This window comes from Sander vitreus, chromosome 13 (genome assembly GCF_031162955.1).
Source record: "Sander vitreus isolate 19-12246 chromosome 13, sanVit1, whole genome shotgun sequence".
Classification (NCBI taxonomy): domain Eukaryota; kingdom Metazoa; phylum Chordata; class Actinopteri; order Perciformes; family Percidae; genus Sander; species Sander vitreus.
In genome coordinates this window covers 25875130-25898415 of record NC_135867.1, presented here as the reverse complement: position 1 = coordinate 25898415, position 23286 = coordinate 25875130, and the positions used below count along the sequence as shown (strand labels likewise).

The 23286-nt window shown below is 42.1% G+C and overlaps 1 protein-coding gene across 1 annotated transcript; it reads left to right on the top strand.

The window, feature by feature from the left end:
* The first annotated feature begins 557 nt into the window (after window positions 1-557).
* Window positions 558-23286, top strand: wscd1b (WSC domain containing 1b). The gene is made up of 9 exons (XM_078265911.1): window positions 558-676; window positions 2031-2661; window positions 11926-12040; window positions 14576-14760; window positions 18640-18761; window positions 19620-19800; window positions 20356-20520; window positions 20627-20827; window positions 22173-23286. The coding sequence occupies exons 2-9, from the start codon at window positions 2271-2273 to the stop codon at window positions 22523-22525; spliced, it is 1713 nt and encodes a 570-aa protein (XP_078122037.1). The 5' UTR covers window positions 558-676; window positions 2031-2270; the 3' UTR covers window positions 22526-23286.

Genomic DNA, 23286 nt, shown 5'->3' with positions numbered 1-23286 from the left:
AAACCCGTGCTTGCTGTACCAAATACGCACAAAAAAATGTCCTTCAAATGGCTGTTTTACAGTTGTTTTTATACCCGCGAAAGAAGTGGCGTGTCAGTGAGCTGCAACGTGCATGCTGCTCGGGCACTTCTTAAGTGAGTCACGGCAAAATCTTGGTCCAGTGTATAGAGTGCATCGAGATAAAGGCACGGTGCATATGAAGCTCGGTGTTTACTATAAGGCAAAGCTGTAGATTGCTGGACACGATTCTTCCGTTTGCTGTGACGCGTGTAGATCACCAATGCAAATGAGACTGACTTCCCCTCCTCCTCCTCCTCCTCCTCCCCATCCCCCTTCCCCCCCCTCTCTCTTCTCTCTCTCTCTCTCTCTCTCTCTCTCTCTCTCTCTCTCTCTCTCTCTCTCTCTCCCAACACACACTTACACATACTGCCTGTCCTTTATATCGCCGTGCCAGCCTTTCAGAGCGACGGAGAGCAGCACTGGCTGGCTGGCTGGCTGGCTGGCTGAGAGAGAGAGAGAGAGAGAGAGAGAGAGAGTTTATATAACCCCAGCTCTGGGAAATGCTGGAGAACCGAGGAGACCTTCATTGGACAGTAAGCGGGGGAACACGGCGATCGTAACGGCATAAATGGTCTCTCGAAACAAGGATGCCGAGCGTACCCCTCCACCGCTGAAGGTAAGCATGTACAAGTATAGCCTCTACTGTAAATGGTGGAGGCACAGTGAAAAGATGGAAGACCTCGTTTTTTTAAATAGGTGATGCGTGTTTGCTCACGCTTATTATGGAGTCTATCCATTAACATGACATCCATCTACGTCCAAACAGACAGGCGCGGATATTTTAGGATTATTTTGCGTAAAAAAAAAAAAAAGGGAGTTTAACATAACTTGGGCACTCGGACTTGATCAGAGACTCAATGTGCAAACTGTTGCTTCTATCCTCGGGAGCACTACCGCACCCCTACTTTTTTTGGAGTGGGGGTGTGTGTGGGGTGTGGAGGTGGGTGTGTGTGTGTGTGGGGGGGTGGGGGCGATGAAAAGTAGAGCTGAAGGGCATGACGGTGTGTGACGGCCACCGAGACAACGGGGCATTAATGGATATCATGTGAGGAGAGACTCAGTCTACTGAGGGGTGTACAGTACAGTAGAGTACAGCAGAAATATAGCTAGTGTAACGTGGGCACCTCTACAGACTGGAAGTAAACAGCTGGATCAAAGAGGGGCTTGCAAGAAACTATAGTGACCGAAAAAAAAAGCCCCCAGAAGCAGGTCAGGGTTGCACTTCACTGGTCCTCTCTCCAGTCATAGTACCAGGCTTCATGAAACACTGTGAACACTGTGTGTGTGTGTGTGTGTGTGTGTGTGTGTGTGTGTGTGTGTGTGTGTGTGTGTGTGTGTGTGTTTTACACCCTAATTATTCAGAAATCTTCAACATATCATCTTTGCATGTTTTATTTCTACTTATCACTTATTCATCTCTCCACAGATTGTCTGCATACTGCTATGATAATCCCCATTTCATGAGCGCCCATAAGGCGCTCTCCAGACAGTTTTTTTTATCACATGATGTCATTTGACCGTGATAACTGAGACTTAGATATTACCGGTGTTCAGATAAATATAATCTGACAGTGCGGGAATTGAAAGAGAATCCACTTTGAAAGCCATATTAGTAAAGGTTGATGTTATTTCTTAACTGTGGCCTCTTTTTTTTGAAAACATATGAATGTGATAGGAGAGCACAAAGCCATGACACACAGAACAAACAAGAATCAGAGGAACTGGAGAACACAACTTGAAGGCAGGCTTTTGAATTAAAAACAAATAGGAATGAAAGCAACGAAGCAGCAGACACCAAGGGATGTGTTGCAAGATGCTGCAAGACAGAAACACAAGCCCATATGTCAACATGAGCTGCCTCTAATCCGCCGGGCACACACTTGCCTTCCCTTAGATTGTGCTCACATACAGAGAATACACTTGTGCTTTAAATCCAGCTTATTGTGTGTGTTTTTTTTTCTGTTTTTGAGCCTCAGCTTTTCCCTGAGGATCATCCTGGAGTCAGTGACCACAGCCTTGGATATTAAACCCCTCTCTGTTGACACATCCATTCATCCACTGCTGCTATTGGACGATGAAGGACCAAGACACAATGTCTACAGCATGACCTGATGCTGCAGGTCTTTCCAAGATTATGAACTAATGAGTCAGATATTCTCACTCCTAATCCATGAAATGGCCTTCCACTGAGGTGAGCGACAGTAACCAGGATGGTGGCGCCCCACTACAGACTGCACTGCCTCTTGAAGCGGGCTCAGATGCTGTTGCTCTGCCTGGGTATTGCCTATCTAATGGCAGGCAGCATCCTTCTGCTGCAGCGCTCCAGCATCAGAGTAGCCCAGCCAAATCTGGCCAGCCTGCCGCCTCTGCTGTCCCTCGCAGCGCCTCCTACCGCCCTCAGGGCGGCAGGCCTGGGCGTGAGGGCGCGCGCCAGATGGGCCGCCATTCAGCCTGTGTCCGCAGGGGGAGGCAAGACAGGGCGACACTGGCCCGCTTCGCAAAGCCTGAGGGTCCAACACGTGCATCACCGCTGGTTTCACAGTCTTCTGCCAGAGAGCCCAGAGCAGAGAGTCTCTCTCCACAAGAACAGCAGACATAAAGGTAAATAACTACAGTATACAGAGCTGACAGCTGTTTCTGTGAACACACTCAATACTAAGAAGTAGAGCTGCAAAGATTAATCGATTCATCGATTAATCGGTTTGAGTTATTTTTTTATGAAAACAACTTGTGATTACTGCTTCTTCGGGAAACACTGATTACCAATTTTCACATTTTTCTGACATTTTAAAGACCAAACAATTAATGAATTAATAGAGAAAATAATCAACAGATTAATCAAGAATGAAAATAATCATTATTTGCAGCCCTACATAGGAGAGTTAGAATTGTCAATATACTAGTCTATATCAACGACGTTCCACTTCCGGGATTGCTCCGTTGCCGCCTGGAAATTCCGCAGGATTTCTTTTCGGCCAGATCTCCGTCCCCTTCCGCTTCCTTTATGTTGGAATTTTAAACCTGCCTATGGACTATGGTTAACTGCTCCTCAGATCTCTGCAGGGTAAATCCAGACAGCTAGCTAGACTATCTGTCCAATCGGAGTTTTCTGTTGCACGACTAAAACTACTTTTGAACACTTAGCTCCGCCCAAGACGATTGTGATTGGTTTAAAGAAATGCCAATAAACCAGAGCACATTTTTCTCCCATCCCAGAATGCTGTGTGGACTAGCCAGGAAGGTCTGTGGAGGAAGGTCTGGCAATGCGAGAATAAGTGGACACTGTCCTGTTTTTAGTAAAGGTCTTGAATGCTGAGTTGGAACTTCACAAACATATTTCCTTCTAGCTAAGTGTCCAGCAGGCAAAAGCAGCAAAGCAGCCAGTGTGAATGTTAACATGGAATCACTGGCTACTGCTTGCCCTATTTACATTAATTAGTGTGCCAGTGAGATGTTAACAACATGAAAGTAATAGTCAGCTGATCAGGTGTACGCAAAATGAATATAGTCTAATGAATTATGTCGTGCTTTAACCTGTTGTCCATTTTATCCTCAGGGATCTCTGATATGGCTGCTAAAAGACAGTTGACCTGACAGACTTGTGGTAGTGTGGCCTCATCACAACATCTAATGCAGTTTTGCCAATCATTAACTGACCTTGTATATCCATAGCCGTGGAACCTTTATTGCCAGTAAACAGAAGCAGACATTGCAAAGTCAGTGAAAAAGCTTTCAGCTTTAACATGATCATCTGATATAGAGCAGTGGCAGGGTGGAGATGTGTGATTGAAATGTCCTGGTGTATATGTGTCGACTGAGACGCTGCTTTTCCTGTGAATAATACATGAAAAAGCAAATACACAAGTTTATTTTCTATTTTGTGATTTAGGATTTAGCTCAGATGGCCTGGAGCCGAGGTAATACACTCTCTGCACACGGCTCCCATGGTGCATTCACAACAGGCTTCATTGACATTTATGAGCAGATAATCATGACCTTAGAACATTTAGAAGAGCGGCATTATACATTTATATGACATTTTACCTGTGGCTGCTTCAGATCTTGTAGATAAGGCATATTGCTTACTGATCCTCTGAAAACCAAGAAGGAAAAGGCAGGCAGGCACCAAAGTAGTTTCTTGAAAATAAATTAGTAATTGTGATGATAAAAATGACTTGCACTCAGTGTAAAGGAGCCTTCGCCATTACTGTAGGATATTTACTTTAGAGATTTACTCTATTGTTTAACAGTGCTTGTCAGTGCCTTTGCCATTTTTGTTGAAATTAGATAACAATGGAATTACCTCCAGTGGAAGATTTGTTCTTCCAGCTCATTCTTAAAAAAGCATCATACAAGAGCTTTTAATCCTTCTTTCAAACAGACACTGCATAACCGCTCAGTCACTAAGAAGGGTAATACAGATGAAAAATGTTGCAGGCAGGAATGAGATCTGTTTCAGAAACAGCCATCTGGCAACGGTTCCTTTTTAAAAGTATTACCCAGGACTCAGAATTAAATTACCCAGGTCTATAGTGCCACACACTCTGGAAGAGGAGCTGGTTGAAGGTTTCAGAAAAAAAGCAAGGCCCCACTACTGATATGATTCATAAGAATGGCATCCGTCTACTATACACCTTTTAACAGTAAGTGCGTTTCTCAGTTTCAGTCAGCGCTAAAACACTTATTTGCTTTCTTGCAGAGAGTTAGATGATAAGATCGCTACCATGAAGCTGTAGGTTCATCTGGTAAATATGAAGCTACTGTAATGCCAGAAGCTGGTTAGCTTAGCGTAGCTTAGCATATAGACTGGAAACAGGAAAACAGCTAGCCTGGCTCTGTCCGAGGCTTAAAAATCAACCCCTAAAGCTCACTCAGTAACACATATCTCGTTTATTTAATCCATGTGCCAGACACTTGTCGCCGTGAGGTTGCTATAGGTAACCAGTGAAGAATTCAGGAAGTCACTGCTCCCAAGCCAACAGAAATAGTCCAGCAGCACAAAACCCTCCATAAAACCACCACTAGTGGTTTTTACACTTAAGTTTTTGGTTCATCTAAGAGATAGTTCCGGTGCTGCCGGAAGTCCCGCCGGATGGCTCTCATTTTCCGCTTTCTTTGTGTTAACTTTAAGCTTAGGTCGCATCGAGCAACATTAACCAGAACAAGGCAAGTTTTAAGAAAAATGTGGATGGTGCAACAAGGCAGGCCTGCTTAGGAATGATTGTAAAGATTTACAAAGAATATGTTTACGGCGTTTACTCTCTAACTGGGACGTTTTGGGATGGGAAAATTACTGTAGACAAAATACACACAGCGATACACTGGTAAGAGCCAATGAGGTTTAACCATGTATCAGCTAATTTAAATAGCTCGCGTTACTGTATTGTGTCAACAGTTAACTTCATTTAATATTGTATGTGGCGTTTTATTTTGCGGGGTGCAAATGTTCCACCGAAACAAGTTCCTTCCTGAGACTATTTAGCAGATCCACCGTCGCCTTGCGTAGCTTAGCGCCGCCCAAGATGATTGTGATTGGTTTAAAGAAATGCCAACAACCCAGAGCGTTCTTTTCTCCTACCCAGGAGCGTTTGCTCCTGTTGCCAGATCTTCCTCCAGTCCACAGCGCTGTGGAGATAGGTCTCGCAATGCGAAACTAGCATGGATTAAACAATAAAGATATGACATGTTACCTTAAGAGGTAGGCAGATTGTGTTGCCTTTAGACAGAGCTAGCCCTGTTTCCAGTCTTCAGGCTAAGCTAAGCTAAGTGTCTGCTGGCTGTAGCTTCACATTTGAGTACAGACCAGTTCAGCTGTGAGATTTGGATAACAAAATTGTGCTGGATGGATGAGAGCTGTTTAATGACTGCAAACCTTGGCAGAACACCCCGTGATAGTCCATAGTTAGCACCTCATCATTTGTGCTTGAATGCACAATACCAGTAATTGTCCTCTTCATTTCCCTGAATTTATTTAGCAGAGTAAGAAAGTGCCACCTAAAACGCTAGAAAGTCGCATCAGAAATGATATGTGACATTGGTGTAACATTCAAACTACTGTATGACGGCAGCTAGTGATTGGTGTCATTGTTGATCAATCTGTAGATACATTTCTCAGAGCCCAAGGTGACGCCTTCAAGTTGTTTTTGTACAACCAACAGTCCAAAACATACAAAATTCAACTGACAATAACATAAAAAAGGTACATTTGAGATTCATGCGTTGTTACTCAATAAATGACTGCAAAGAAAAGCTCGGCATTTCAGGAAATACAATTATTTGCTTTCTTGCCGAGGGCTTGATGAGAAGATTGATACCCTCCTCGAACATAGACCGATACCGCATGATTAAGCCTAAAAAGAAGTTATTGGCCACTATTTATTTTGAACTATAACCTAAAAACATAGACACATTTTTTGATAAGATTCCCCAATCAATCAAAGAATTTTGACATAGCGATGTAGTGAGCAAGGCATTTAATTAGTTAATATAGTTGTCAGTGCTATCTGTCAAACTTTATTATATAATATATATTATAGTTATATATATATGACATAATAAATTATAATACATTTATATGCTATATTGGCCTGAATATATCTTATTTCTGTAATGCAATGACTCTATATTTATTAGCTGATGTATAATGTATGCCAGTACCTAAATATCTGTGAAGGCTGATATATATCTGCCAGGCTCTACTCTGGAGCAAAGCATTCATAAATAAGGAAAAGTAAGGAAAAAAACTGAATATCATCAAAAACTATGCCAATTAGAGTCTCTGTGTTTGGAATATAATATCTTTAGGTCTGTGGTCCATTTGCTATTTAACCTTCATGTTTTCGCTGTTTTATTTTTTTAATTCTTTATTCCTTCTTTATTCACTGACTATTTTGACACACAGTACATAGCAGTAATAGCCAGGTGGGAAAGTTTGCAAATGCATTTATTTTTTAGATATTCATAGACCCATGAGCCCTACCTATCCAAACATTTAATAATGAAAGTGGGAGATGCCTAACACTTTGTGTCTGCTGCTGTTCATAGTGTGGCATCAGATCAGAAATGTGTTTTGGTCCTAAACCGTTCAGTGCTTTATAAACCAACAGAAGTTGGTGAAATCAATTCTTTGAGAGAAAGGAAGCCAGCATGAAGACCTCAGAACTGGAGTGATGTGATCCACTTTCTTTTTCCTGCGTGCCTCAACGACATGTAGCGTTAGACAGCCAATCACAAACATTATTAGATCTCGGTAGAAGCGTGCTGCGTGCTGATTAGCTCACCGACGCTGATGAGATTTACTCCTAAGGTATTTTTTTTATTTTTTAGATATTCATAGACCCATGAGCCCTACCTATCCAAGCATTTAATAATGAAAGTGGGAGATGCCTAACACTTTGTGTCTGCTGCTGGAAACTTTACCAGAACATATCAGAAGGATTACACGCCCAGAGATGTGCAGAAGTAAGCAATATTGTTCACCCATATCACCCCCCCCCCCCTCTCAATTTTCAAAATCCTCATTTATTGGTTGAGGTTTGATTTCCTGACTGAGCTCTCTCTGAATATCGTCCTCTGACTGTCCAGCTGCCACAATCCAGATCAGAGAAGATCTGAGTTGATAAAAATATATACAGTATTACCGTGCGGTGAAAGCAATGAGCAGCAGAGACTCTTGCCTGTCAGGCAAGGGCTGTAGGCAATCTGAAAAGAATACCTGCACAGGATGTAGAAAACTGTACTGTCTCTATTTTTATATACAGTTAATATTCTGCTAGAATCAGATATTCTAGAATCAGTCAAAGACAAGACTGTGATCACAGAGCTCTTTGGAGTAAAGATGTGAATCCATGAGCTATCAGAAAATATCAGAAAGGATTTTAAGCATGAGTTACAGAGGTTTAGTGCACATACAATTTTTTCTTTTGTTGTTTTTATGGCAAGCGCAATAAACTATATTAGCATATTATGTTGAATGTACATACTTATTTAGAAAAAAACAAACATTTTTATACTTATATTTACAGCATATTACTTTTGAAACTGTCTCCTTTATATTTAGTTTTTCTAACCCTCATGTTTTACTGCTAATCTATTCCATTATTGTCGGACATTAGCAATTTAGGGTTAAATTGAGTAAATTGAATCTTTATGAATTTCTTTATAACATATAAATCGATTAAACAAGTCTCTTTATATCTACTATATATACTGTATACAGTACATATCAATTTGTATTATTTCATTGGATCCTCCCCATTTCTGAAACCAAACCCATCAACATCTTTTTTTAAGATAATTCTTTAAAAATATGCATTTTTATGAGACAGTGTAATGAGAGGGCATGACACGCCCCAAACACATGTACAGCTTCTTTTTTTTTTTTTTTTTAAATAGTGCAGATACACAGGAAAGGGGGGAGAGAGAGGGGATGGTACTCCCCAACCCCATGTACTGCACATCTTCTGATGGATTTAGGAGTTAATTGTGGACATGTGATAGTTCCGCTTTCCCAGGACAAACCCTGTTGAGATGATCCTCTGTTGAGATGACCCCAGTGTGGGTCAGCCTACCAAGCTGAGACCCTCTCTGCTGAGGTTTGGATGACTCTCCTCACATCTGTAAGGATATTATAGACCCAGCAGTGAGACTGAGAACCCTCTTCAGCCCACTTTAATGGACACACTCGGCGCACATGCTACCCGTGGCTGTGGCACATGTCCTCATAGTTGGCATCATTAGCTGTCTCCATCCAATTCTGCGGGGGAGAATCAGCTCCAGCACAGCCATCTGTCTTCGTGTTTAAGAAAGTGACACAGTGTCAGGCCTAAGTGCAGTCATTTCTATCAGGTCTGGGAATCCGGGCTGCTTCCCTCCATTAACCCTCCGCTGCAGCCGTCTCCTTCACTTTGATTAAGCAATGACCTGCCCCGCTGCGTGGGTGAGGGCATGGGGGGGGCCCTCACCTTGGGTGATGCCTCTTGAGATGCTTCCTGCCACAGCACCCTGTCTCTGAGTGCTTTCAGGCAGCAGCTGCTGGTGTTCTCCAGCGTTTGTCTCCCGAGGCGGCTGGTGACTCAGCCTCGCCCCAGCACTACTGGCTGGACGGGCTTTAGAGGACATCGCAGACTTATTGAATCCCAAATTCGATATGGTGATGCTCGGCATGCCAGAGATTTCAAGGTTGATTGCTTTGCGTCCATCTCGTCTGTGCACCTTGCTGCTATCTCTTTATTCATTGTAGCTGGTATCTCCTCCTCTGTGGCCAGTTGGCATCCGCTTCTTTTGATGCTGGTAGTAAACATAAAGCTGAATCCTCAGTGTCCTTGAAACCTTTTAAACGTCTATGTATACACATTGACACAAGGATTTGTGAAATAACCCTAAAAGCCAACACTGAGGAACTAACTGCATGCACTCAACTCACCAAAAGACACTTTCACCTAACCAGGGCTGGTTATCGTTCAAAAAAATGTCGATACCGATACCGATACCAATATCGTGACTTTGATACCGGTTCCTAAACAATACTTTTTTTGATACCAATTAATAACATCATTTTAACAAGAAGAAAAAACATTACGGCACAAATCTTTGAATTTATTTATTTATTTGAATCTTTCTTATTTGTATAAGAAATGAACAATTATTTAAAGAAAGGCAGTATCAAAAATAATTAATTTAAAAGAACTGAGAGTTGGAGTGGACCTGTAGTTTTCTGGGAGTTTGTTCCAGATATGTGAGGCATAAAAACTGAACACTGCTTCCCCCTGTTTAGTTCTGACTCCGGGGACAGAACGCAGACATGTCCCAGACCACCTGTAAAGGTCTGGGTGGTTCATAGTGTGGCATCAGATCAGAAATGTGTTTTGGTCCTAAACCGTTCAGTGCTTTATAAACCAACAGAAGTTGGTGAAATCAATTCTTTGAGAGAAAGGAAGCCAGCATGAAGACCTCAGAACTGGAGTGATGTGATCCACTTTCTTTTTCCTGCGTGCCTCAACGACATGTAGCGTCAGACAGCCAATCACAAACATTATCAGATCTCGGTAGAAGCATGCTGCGTGCTGATTGGCTCACCGACGCTGATGAGATTGACTCCTTAGGTATTTTAATCGAGTATTGAATGACGAGGCATTTTTCCATACTCCATACGCAAAATTTGATATTGAATTTGCTGGTACCCAGCCCTACACCTAACTGTTCACAGCATACAGTTACTGATTGGGTAAAAACATATAGCATGTGACCTATAAAAATATGTATTAGTCTCAGACCCGAGGGGCAAGATGTAAATGAAGTTTGCACACAAAGAAATGCAGACTGTATGCTACCCTTCACACACACAGAGTGGTGTAAAAGAAGACTTTTTTTGTGTCAGCTGAGCTGAGCTGGATGTGGCAAAGACAAGGATAACATCAAAGGCTGACTTTGGCTGACATTTTATATGGAGCCTTAATCTTGTCAGCATATCATAACAGTCTGTCGTAGCCTATTATGCGTTACATCCTTCTTTCTACAGGAGTCATTCTTATTCTAGAGCAAGTAAATAGGTTGACCGTAATGTAGGAATAATTCTAATCTATATTGTATGATAGATTAGGCCTAGTCATGGTATAAATTAGTTGGATATTAACAGCTCACAATGCATGCTGGTGTGTATAATAACTGTGAGTAAGTGATGACACAAAGGCTGCTTTGGCACGGTTCGAGGACGGTGCCAGTGCCAGACTAAAGACGGAGGAAGTCTGGTTTATGTCCAAATCACAGCTAGTTGTGGGTATATGTTCATTGTGCATTCAGAATTATTATAATCACTGCAGGCATTTATTGTACTTGTTCTGTTCTTGTTTGTAAATGTGCTTAAAGAAGAAACCTGATGATCAACTTCATATTTAGTGTAATTCGTGTTATGCTAGGGCTGCGACTGACTATTTTCATGATCGAATTAAACTGTCAATTAATTGGATTGATGAATCATTTAGTCAATGAAATGTCCCAGGGCCCAAGGTGACACCCTTAAATAGCTTTGTTTGGTCCAACTAATGATCCCCAAACCACCAAAGATGTTTCATTTACAATCACATCAAACAAAGAAGCAGCTCCTTTACATCTGAGCAGTGGTGGAATATAACTAAGTACATTTACTCAAGTACTGTACTTAAGTACAAATGTTGAGGTACCTGTACTTTACTTGAGTCTTTTCTTTTCATCCCACTTTCTACTTCTACTCCGCTACATTTCAGAGAGAAATATTGTACTTTTTACTCCACTACATTCATCTGACAGCTTTAGTTACTAGTTACTTTACACATTAAGATTTTTACACACAAAACACATGTAGTTTATGAAATTCAATGTTTTATTATTAACTACACTAGCCAACAATATAACGGCCTACAAGTCCAGCTGAAATGATTAGACCATTAAACACACAACTGTTGGATCCTTTACACTTTCTACAATGGGAGGAGAGTTCTGCATTGAGTACTTTTACTTTTAATGGTTTAAGTACATTTTCCTTATTTACATACTTTTACTAAAGTAACATTTTTAATGCAGGACTTTTACATGTAACAGAGTATTTTTATAGTGTGGTATTAGTATTTACTTAATGAAGTAAAGGATCTGAATACTTCTTCCACCGCTGCATCTGAGAAGCTTGTTTCATATTTTCTCTTTACAAATCACATTACTGTTTTACTTTTGACCGACTAATGGATTAATTGATTAATCATTTCAGCACAAAATGGTATTGTAACACAAACACACTTTTTTTCAAATTGACACTTTGTCCATTGTGAGGACACTTACTGAGTGCCTTAATAGGGAATGTGTCAGTCTGAGTGCTTTTTCTCTTCCATGCAGGAACCTACATGGGTTGCTTTCTGCACAACGCCAGTGAGCGAGCCCTGGGAGGAACCATGCTTTATGACCTGCGCAAAATGACCAGTTCTCTGTGTCAAGACACTTGCTCAGAAAGGTAATGCATTGGTGGCGGGCTCCACAGAAGGCCTGCTGTTTGAGTAAATGCTTTGGGATCTCAGTCTCGTCCATGAATGCCTCCTGTGTTTGGCGCCAGCGGCGAGCCAGGTGGCTGGATGACAGTAATAGATGAGGGGGGGTGAGAGAGAGGGGAGAGTGAAGAGCAGGCCAGGACAGAAGGCTTGATCTATTGCAAAAGAAGGAAGGAGGGAGGTGTGTATGTGTTAGAAAGCTGAATGAGCTGACTACAGCACTTAGTGAATAAATCAGAGGTTAGATATGTGCTTTCCTGTAGCCGTGGTGGGAATCTCTCTGATTGGGTCAGTGTGAGCTGGGTTTGCGGCATTGAATTAACAGTCCAAAGCTGCAAGGAAACGGGGGGGTGGGGGCAATCCATTCATGTATGTATCGTGATTTTGTATCGTGATGTATCGAGTTTGTGAACATTTTTTATTTTCCCCAGAATCTACTGTTTTTTGTTTTACCAATGATTCACCTTGATATTTTCTGTTTACTGCTGACGGCGACTACATCATATGTGTTTCTAGCAAAACAGAGCGAATGCAGAGAATCCATGTTCTGTTCTTCTTTACAAAGTAAATAAATGTCAGACTGACTGACATTTGATCTGCATTCTTCTTATAAACTATCAGTTTTTAGAAATGTCTCATGATATATTGTCTCTAGAAGTGTATTTTTCAACCTTTGTTTTAGTTTAGTTTAGTAAAAGAAAATCGCAATACTTCTAGAATCGCAATAAATGAAAATCGCGATACATAATCCAGTCGGCGCTTATGTATCGTGAAAAGAATCAAATCGGGACAAAAGCACACCGTCCCAGCCCTAGTGGAGAGGCAGGTGGATCTTTCAACGCAAACTCAAGGAATGACCCGTTTAAGTAATTCCTCTTAAAGGACAAAATGAACCTAGATATACGCCATCTTAGGAAAACAGTCATGACCAGTCGAATGACGAACTTGTGCTATGTTACTGGTAACTGGTTGCACGGCAGTCGTCGTTCGACTGGTCGTGACTGTTTTCCCAAGATGGCGCCTGCCTGTATACGCGAATAGTACTGTCTTTATAAACTATCTTTTTAATAAACTGTGTACACTTACAAAATTCTCAATGCTTCAGTTTACATGTAGGGACCCTCATTATGCTACCGTGGAAGTGTGGTGCTATTTTGAGCCTTCTTAATGGTGTAGAAATAGCGATTTCTTTTTAATTTACCCGTGCCCCGACGACTAGCGTTATAAGCTAATTAGCGGTTTGCGATAAAACTGGTCACATTCGATTAGCATGAAAACAAATCCCAGAGAACGGTCGACTCGGTACACATGTGTTATTAACCCCTAGGTTCATTTTGCGCCGGATTTTTCCTTTAATACCTTAGCAGCGAGGACACAGTGTAGCCCACAACAGCAGAGGACAGATGGATGCAGTCACACAGAGTTGCTGCTCCCAATCCCCCATCCACATTGAAAGCAGTCATGCTTGTTACCTGAGTGGGCCAATTACCGCGATGAGTAAAAGTAAAAAGTCAAGGCAATTTATGAGGGAGCTTCAAAGGACATAAGAAAATGTCAGTTTTGATGAGGTCTCCGTCTTTTCCAAGGAGGGAGGATAAAGCGGGGGAGGATGAGTCACAACAGCCTTGATATGTAAAGTACAGATCAGAGGTGAGTGCAGTTCAGCTAGAAAAAAAGGCATTACACAGTCAGATGAGTGCAGACGGAGAAGCACTGACAAATATCACAGGGGAGGGACCACGCTGTGGATTTATTGCTGGGAAGTTTGACTTGAATTTGAAATGTTTAAATGCTCATATTATGCTCATTTTCAGGTTCATAATTGTATTAAGAGGTTATATCAGAATAGTTTTACATGGTTTAGTTTTCAAGAAACACCATATTTTTATTGTACTGCACATTGCTGCAGCTCCTCTTTTCACCCTGTGTGTTGAGCTCTCTGTTTTAACTACAGAGTGAGGCATCTCACTTCTGTTCCATCTTTGTGGGGAGTCGCACATGCGCAGTAGCTAGGTAAGGACAACTAGCCAGTCAGAAGCAGAGTATGAGGGCGTGCCATGCTAGCAGCTAGGCGAGCATTATAACGTGTGTTCCAAAGTGACCACGTTTGTCTCTGAAGTAAAGGCTGGACTACAATAGAGCTGTTTGGAGCAGTTTGTGAACAGTGTTTTCTGTTGGAGATGGTAAGTCCCTTTGGGGTGGACTTTGGGCTTTTTCACTTTGTAAACTTATAACGTGCACAAAAAAAGACAATAAAGGAAAGGGAAAAAGCATAATATGAGCACTTTAACTAATGCGGGATGGCTAAGCCTGAGGGTGATAGCTTGAGGTTATGCATTGCCCTTGGCTAGGGCAATAATTGTGTGTGTGTGTGTGTGTGTGTGTGTGTGTGTGTGTGTGTGTGTGTGTGTGTGTGTGTGTGTGTGTGTGTGTGTGTGTGTGTGTGTGTGTGTGTGTGTGTGTGTGTGTGTGTGTGTGTGTGTGTGTGTGTGTGTGGCTAGTGGGTACCAGTTTGCAGGTCTGGAATATGGAGCTGAATGCCACTGCGGGAACCGGATCAGTAGCCCACAGGCTCCTGAAGAGGATTGTAGTCTGGTGTGCCGGGGAGAGAGGGGGACTCCCTGTGGAGGTGTAGGCCGACTCTCCATTTACAAGGTGGAGGAGCAGCTGCCAGGTCACAGAAAATGTGAGTCAGCTTCCCTCAAGAAAAGCCGCATGACTGTTTGCTATTTATTCTCTGCACGAGTTGCTCTATGAGTTCTGCAGAAAAAAAACTTTTTAAACTTAAATTCTCAAAAGCAAATAAATAAAGGTCAGTCAACAAAATGTGATGTAGAAATGCACACCTCTCACTCCTAAATATAGTATAACAATTTGAAGCATAATTCTGCCCAAAAGCACATACTGTACAGGTTATTCCTCTGAGCTCCGCTGTTGTCGAGAAATTAATGAAAAATAGATAATCAATGAGTCAGACACACACCATCCTGCTGCCAGAAATACTCACTAGAGCAGGGGATACCAACATTTTTTTTAACCACAGCATCCCTTTTTTTATTGTGTATATCACCTTGTTTTATTGTAAATGTTAAAATTCTTTGCTTTAATGTGAAGCACTTTGTGTTATTTAGTTATGATTTAGTTTTTTTTTTGGCTTTCCCACAGAAAATAAAAAATAAAATAAAAAGACACTAAACACACGTTCATATTTTCAGCTTTGACGTAAAATGTGATGTATATACTGTATGAAGTGACATGAATCATAGGCCTATTCTCAAATCTCTCATGACACGTCAGCAGTTTTAGGCTGTTGTTGGGCAGATTTGCAGATGACAGCGAACTCCTCCTCTCCACAAAAGCTGTAAGCCAAGTCGTTTTCACCGTGCAGTCTAATTTGTATTTTGAAGGCTGAGTTAAAGAAACATCTGAAAGTTCCTATATCTGTCTGATGTGCACCGGGAGAACTCTGGCTAAGGCAACCGTGAGCTATTATCACCAGTTGTGGTGATATAATATATAGATATATTTCCATTACTGTCCATTGCAATACCCTTGGTCTGTCCTCAAGACACCTAAGGGTGTTGCAGCACCCACTGCACTAAAGCACTACAGTGTTAATCCGTGGCTGAAAATAGTCCACAATGGACTTATTCCTGTTTAAGTCCAGTTTAATCAGAAATGCAGAACCCAGCTGTTTTAGAAAATGACCTTTCTTAAAAATGTAAATACATTTTTTGCGACTCATTTTTTTAAATATTTTGTCTTCAATTTGAGCTTAAAGCCACAGACATATAGACCATCATCACCAGCCCTGTCTGTGATATTTTTTGTCATATTTAATGTCTTGAGCTTTGCTGGATTTCACTTCATTGCTTCTCTTGTGGCAGGAAGATTTTTATGACGAGTCAAGCTGATTATGTGAGTGATAGGACTTTGCTTTGTTGAAGTCTCACTTCATGATTTAGGCTGATTAAACAGGTGCATTTTTGCATAAAGACACACATACTGCAATTTAACACTTGATTGATAACATTTGTAGAAGAATATTGGCTGAGGCGGCAACTGTGGAGTTTATAGACGCTGTATCACAGACTACACATATTGTCTGCACGGGGCATGTTCCTGATAACTCGTGGTGCACATGGTGCATTTTATTCAAAATAATAAGATATATAAGGAACAGGTTAGTATACTGTATCTGTTCTCATGAACCATTTGTACATATAGCTACTACAACAACAAAAACACTATATTTCGTATGCACCACATTGACTGCTGTTGAATAAGAACCCTCTGGTCAGCGTATGGAGGTCGGGGTTGGGTTTTCAAGCCGGTTAGCGGAGTTTGCGTCCCGGGGAAAACACAAGACTTTCACCCAGGAAACACGTGGTCGTGTCCTGGGAGTGTATTAATCAAAACCACGATTACTAAACACTGTTTTGGTGCCTAAACTTAACTGTTTTCACCGCATGACACTCACTTATTGTCGACTACACTCAACTGCCACGGCCCCTGAAAGGACCGTCATCTCACGGTGCCCTGTACCGGCTCATGGTCCCCTTTTGTTGGCTAAACGCAACTAGCAACTAGGGGTGTTGAAATTAATCATTGAATCGATGCATCGCGATGCGGACGTGGACGATTCGGCATCGATGCAGTGACAGACCATAATCGATTATTGCCTACTGATGTTGCTTGTAGATCTTTTCGGTTGCTGATTTTTTTTGTTTCTGCCTTTTGTCAGTTGTCTGCTGCGTTCAGACTCGGCATTCAGGAAGTGTCACTGTCTTGCTCTAGGCCAGTTGGTCTTTGGATTTTGAGTTTATTTTCATTTGTCCCTGTGACAGTTTTTTGAGTTCTTTGTTCTTGTGTTTACCTCATGTGTCTCTGTAGTCCTTACCTGCTTGTCTCACCCTTGTCAGCCTGTCTTTGTGTTATCAGTCCTTGTAGTGTTCCCACTGATATGTCTTTTAGCTTCCTGTTTTATGTTGTCTACTCATTCCCTGTGTGTTATTCATTCCTTGTTTGCTTGTTTCCCTGTCATTTGTTCACTGTTTCCTGTGTTGCTGCATTCTGTTGTTTTTTTGCCCCAGTTCCTGTTTTATTTTGTATTCTCGCTGTTTCTCCTGTGTCATGTGTTGTTTTACTTCCTGCCTGGTGTGTTTTCCCACCTCTGTGATTATCTGCCCCGCCCTGATGTGTCTCACCTGTTCATCAGCCCTCATGTCACCTATGCCTCGTTACTACCCTTGTTATCTCATGTATTTAGCTTTCTTTGTCTTTTGTCGGTTCATCGTCGTTTCCCCCCGTGTTCTTCCCTGCGTCTCTTCATCCTTGTGGTTTTGCCTTCCGTGTCTTCAGTTTTTCAAGTGGGTTTTGGATTTTGTTTTGGACTTTCCTTTTGCCTGCTTGCCTGCCTCAGGACACCTTTTGCTTGTTAGCCATTACTTTAAAGTGCTCATATTATGCTTTTGGGCTTTTTCCCTTTCCTTTATTGTGTTATATATCTTTTCTTTTGCATGTTATAGGTTTGCGAAGTGAAAAAGCCCAAAGTCCACTCCAAAGGGACTTAACCATCTCCAACAGAAAACACTGTTCACAAACTGCTCCAAACAGCTCTATTGTACTGTAGTCCAGCCTTTACTTCCATGATGAATGTGTGTCACTTTGTAACACATGTTATAATGCTTACCTTGGCTAGCTGCTAGCGTGGCACGTCCTCATACTCTGCTTCTGACTGGCTAGTAGTCCGTACCTAGGTACTGAGCATGTGCGACTCCCAACAACTCTGTTTTAGCTACAGAGAGCTCAACACACAGGGTGAAAAGAGGAGCTGCAGCAACGTGCGGTCCAACAAAAATATGGTGTTTTTTGAAAATTAAACCATGTAAACCTAATCTGATATAACCTCTAAATATAATTATGAACCTGAAAATGAGCATAATATGAGCACTTTAATAAATCTTCTTTATCTTCTACTACCTCCTCGTCGTTTTTGGGTCCAAGCCTAACAAATCCTCACAGGAAGTGTCTTTTTTAAGAGCAGATAGAATAAAAAGAGGAGTTCATATATATTTGACTGCTTGAGTTGTGTATTGGCCCTTATAATCCAAAACACTTCATAATAAAAGCTAATGTATGTTGAAAATTCAACTATACTCATCCATGAACATTTCTCTTCCACGAAATGCTTTCTGTTCTTTAAAGATATTCCCCACATTATTAATGTTGGCAAGGTCAAATATATATTATATAAGGAGTTAATGCCATATACAGTATTAATATTCATGATCGGAGGGTTCAGTGTCTCTGGAGAATTGCAGCTGAATCATGAATGTATTATACACTAGAATTCATTTAAGTATAGGATGGATCATTTAAATTTAACCCTGATGTTAAATAACTTATTTCATTTTAAATCTAACCCTTTTTTCCACACAGAAAACCCTTATTTCCCCCTTGTCGGTGAATACATGAAAATGCTTCCTAATGCTGGTCGATGCCGATGAATCCTACCGAATCCATTCTTGTTATCCTTTTCAAGTGTATTTTTGTCTTTCTCCAGTCAGAAATGTTCACTACCGCGGTTGCTTCAAGTTGCCGAAAAGCACCATCAGCACCTTCCCTGTCCATTCCTTTCAGCCCAACCTAACCACGCAGTCCTGCATAGAGACCTGCACAGATAAGGTTTGAATGAATCCTCTGAAATTACGGACCTGATGATTAATTTATTGCACGTAGCTTTCTGTAGTGTTCTCTGCTTCCAGGAGAGGAGACTCCATAGCTCAGAGAGCTGTCTCATGACGTGGGATCCTACAGAATATTAAAGGTTGAATGTGCCTTTAATGAGAAGCAGTCTGGATCCCGCACTGAGATCTTACTGGATGCAGCTGTGTCTCCTCCCAAAATTATATTGCACATCATCAGGCGGTGGCTGCATTGTGATTCATTCTCACACTGTATGTGTGTGCGTGCGTGCGTGCGTGCGTGCGTGCGTGCGTGCGCGTGTGTGTGATTATGCTGTCTGTCCTCGTGCTTTGACATTGAGCATTCTGACCTTCTGTAACTGCAAAAGTGAGAAAAAATAATGAACTAAAATGAATGAAGCATTCATTGAGTGATGCAGACTTTCCTGCTGAACTGAGCTGACACATTTAGAGCTGCAAAGATGAATTGATTAATCAATTAGTTGTCAACCAATAAATTAATCGGTATTAATATAAACTATTTTAATAAATGATTAATCAGTTTGAGTCATTTTTTTATGTAAAAAAGTGAACAAATTTCAGATTGCAGGTTTCTTCTCTGTGACAGTAATCTGAATATATTTGAGTTGTGGACAAAGCGAGACATTTCCCGTCATCTTGGGCTTTGAGAAGCACTGATCCACATTTTCTGACATTTTATAGAACAAACAACTAATGACCATGAAAATAATTGTTAGTTGCAGCCCTGGACACATCACCCATGGGTAGAATATAAATCTTTGAAGAGAAAAAAATTATTATGAGTCACAGGAAGAACCTTTGTGCTTTTGGTTTGCAGGAGCTGCTGCTGGCTGTGTTCAAGAAGCCCCACTGTTTCTGTGCGTGGACGTCCTCTATTTTCAGTCTCAGCCAGCAGTCTGACAGCCAGCAGTGTGTGGGGCTGAATAACACCAGCAACGCCACGCCCACAGCACCCACTGAGCATGACCATTACCAGGTGTATCACACACCTGTGCTTGGTGAGATATTTCTGGTGTCAATCATGTGCATGTGACAAGGTCTCGTTTGAAACTAGAGCTGCAAAGATGATACGATTGATGTGTCAGCTATTACATTAATCGCCAACTATTTCGACATTTGAATAATCGATTACTCGCAGCCCTATTTGAAACTCCAATGATGTAAAGATTAATTCTGGGAGATGGGGCAATGTAACAATTACCTGCCATGTCATTCATTTGTACAGATCACACTCATATTCTAGCCTCTCTTTCCGCCTGTAAAATGGTCTAAAAAAATGGTAAACATATCCTACTCTATTTCCTGACACTGTCCATGAACATTGTGTCATTTCCTTTGCAATTGCTCTTGAACGTAGTGTACATCTCAAACTTCAGACACAAAATCTCAACTCTAGTCTCTCAACCATGTTACAATTCGTGTCACATGTGACCTGTTTTGGGTTTCTTTTTGTTCAGAAAATTAATCCATTTGGGCTTTCTGCATCTACACTTTCAGATCTGGTGCAGCTCTGCTTTTTCTCTAACTAAAACCGACACTAAATCTGCTTCCAGACTCCAGGTGCAAAGAGAGGATGTTTCTGCCTCAGAGATCCAGCTCCCTGGTGGCTCTTTCTAGTTTTCCTGGTGCAGGCAACACCTGGGTACGACACCTGATCGAGCTCGTGACTGGCTACTACACTGGCAGCTTCTATTTCGACGGCACACTGTACAACAGAGGTGGGGAGGGCACCTCGCCACTGTTCAGACAAGCGTTTGAGTGAGTGCTCGGTGAGAGATTGCCTCGCAGCTGACCATTATCCATTCATTTATTCATTGGTACCAGGTTTCAAAGGAGAGAAGGACTACTGGAAGAGTGGCCGCAGCATCTGCGTCAAGACCCACGAGAGCGGTCAGAAAGAGATTGAGATGTTTGATTCGGCCATCCTGCTGATTCGAAACCCTTACCGCTCCCTTGTGGCTGAATTCAACCGCAAGTGTGCTGGACATTTAGGACACGCCACAGATGCACAGTGGAAAAGCAAAGGTAGTACAGTCCACTTCTTTATTGTCATATGCACAACAATTACAGAGAAGCCAGTCATTGGCAATGACATTTCTTAGTTCTCAGGCTCCCTCAAACAATGCTCATACAAATAAAAAAAGAAAATCATGTAAGTAAAATCTAACTGGAATCAAAGATCAAAATACCTTAATTCATTTTCTGTGCTCCAAAGTTGTATAAATAACAATAACATTCTTTCATTTTGCCCCCAAATCAACCTCTTGAAATCAGAGACGTAACTAAGGACACTCTGAATATGAATATTCTATTCCCCATCCATGCCACACACATAGCAGAAGAATGTCACCCTTAACATCAGTTAGTATAAGATCGAACAAGTATATTCACAAGTCACATAATGCTTGAGGAAACTAGCTGTCATCTAATGGCGCTTTTCCACTGCATGATACAGCACGGCTCTACTCAACTCGACTCGCTCTTTGTTTTCCATTAGCTAAAGTTGTGGATAGTACCTGGTACCACCTTGGTCAAGGTTCCAAGTGAGCTGAGCGGATACTAGAAGGTGGAGTTAAAACACTGCAGACTCCTGATTGGTCAGAGAGAACCGTCACTGGGGCGACACAGGACATCCTGCACAAACCAGACAACAAGCAACTGCAATTCTTATATTCGAGATTTAAAAAAAATGGCAGCCCGCAAAACTACGGCATACACTACAGCGTACACTACGGCGTACATTACGGCGTACACTACGGCGTACACTACGGCGTACACTACGGCGTACATTACGGCGTACATTATGGCGTACACTACGGCGTACACTACGGCGTACACTACGGCGTACACTACGGCGTACATTACGGCGTACATTATGGCGTACACTACGGCACACTACGGCGTACATTACGGCGTACATTCACTGGCGTACACTACGGGCGTACACTACGGCGTACATTACGGCGTACATTACGGGCGCACACTACAGCGTACACTACGGCGTACATTACGGCGTACACTACGGCGTACACTACGGCGTACACTACGGCGTACATTACGGCGTACATTATGGCGTACACTACGGCGTTCACTGTTTGGTTGCAGATGAAAGGATTCAGCAAGTGAAGTGAAGATAGTCTATATGCACGACACCACTTCCTGAATTGCTCCAGTGCCACCGGAAATTCCGCCGGTGTCGCTATGCCGATCATCTGAGAATCCCGCCTACACTGAGGTAGAAAACGCAGTAGAAAACCAAAAAGAGAAAAGAACCGGTACTAAAAGTGAGTTAAGTCAAGCTGAGCCGAACCATGCAGCTGAAATGAGGCATACAGTAAACATCCTCAACTGTGCTCTCTTTCACCTGCAGAATGGCCAGAATTTGTCTCCAGTTACGCCCCCTGGTGGGCGTCCCACGCTCTGAGCTGGGTAAAGTTTGGACGCCGCCTGCTGGTGGTGCATTACGAGGAGCTGCAGAGAGCTCTTCTCCCTCAGCTGCGGCTCATCACAGCCTTTCTAAACGTCAATATAACTGAGGAGAGGCTGCTCTGTGCCCAGAGCAACCAGGACGGCCATTTCAAGCGCTCGGGGGCGCAGCAGCCCTCTTTTGATCCATTCACTCCTGACATGAGACAGATGATTGACCCCTTCATTCACACTGTTGACGAGGCACTGCAGAGCAGGAACCTTAGCGGACTTCCACAGGAATACCTTCCCAGATGATGATCTGAAAAGGTCATACACGTAGCTCTTTTTTTAAATGACTGGTCCAGCAGGGGTTTGTGAGAGGGACGTTCTTCCCCTGAGTGCTCTGCGGGGAACAGACACAAACTGGCTGATGTAAGTGGGCCATCAGACTCTTTGATAAGCCAGACACTGTGAATGGCCGTAAAGTCATGAAAGTAGACTGGAGGTCACTGGAGGAAACATGACAATTCATTGTGAAATCCGATGGTGAAGAGTGAGTAAAAGCCTCGGGGGCGGGACTGCCTCTCGGAAGAGCTGCAAATATGACAAATACTCAGAGAGGATTTGATATGATTTGTGGACCTGCAGAGTTGGGATTATCTAGCAAAGTGCCAGACTGCACAAATATGAGTGGGTAAGTCCAGGATGGACTCATTTTAGTAGAAGAGGGTTTTCTGTGGCTCTTTATAATTTCACTTTAGTACATATGTTGTGTTTTTAGCATACACCCATGCTAATACAAATTCATACTAACACAGATGACAGCCACAGCGTTAGCATTACTTAGATTATACAGAATTTCTGTGGTAATTCACTGGTTGCTACAGGTTTGCGATCATGGTGGATAGAAGCCTCAAAGCTGCTACATGTGGCTGTAAGGACTCTCCATGCAACAAGTTGGACCATACATGGACTCACAAATATGATCACAATGCTTAAAACTGTAAACTGAAATCCATCTGGATCTATGAGTATTTTATTTCATTACATGCATTCAATTTTATTAAAGTTGTTTA

Excerpts from the sequence above, each read along its gene's own strand:
- wscd1b (XM_078265911.1), top strand. The coding sequence starts at position 2,271 with ATGGTGGCGCCCCACTACAGACTGCACTGCCTCTTGAAGCGGGCTCAG. Across the intron at positions 19,801-20,355 it reads GTATCACACACCTGTGCTTG|ACTCCAGGTGCAAAGAGAGG; the intron begins GTGAGATATTTC and ends ATCTGCTTCCAG. Across the intron at positions 20,521-20,626 it reads CGGCACACTGTACAACAGAG|GTTTCAAAGGAGAGAAGGAC; the intron begins GTGGGGAGGGCA and ends CATTGGTACCAG.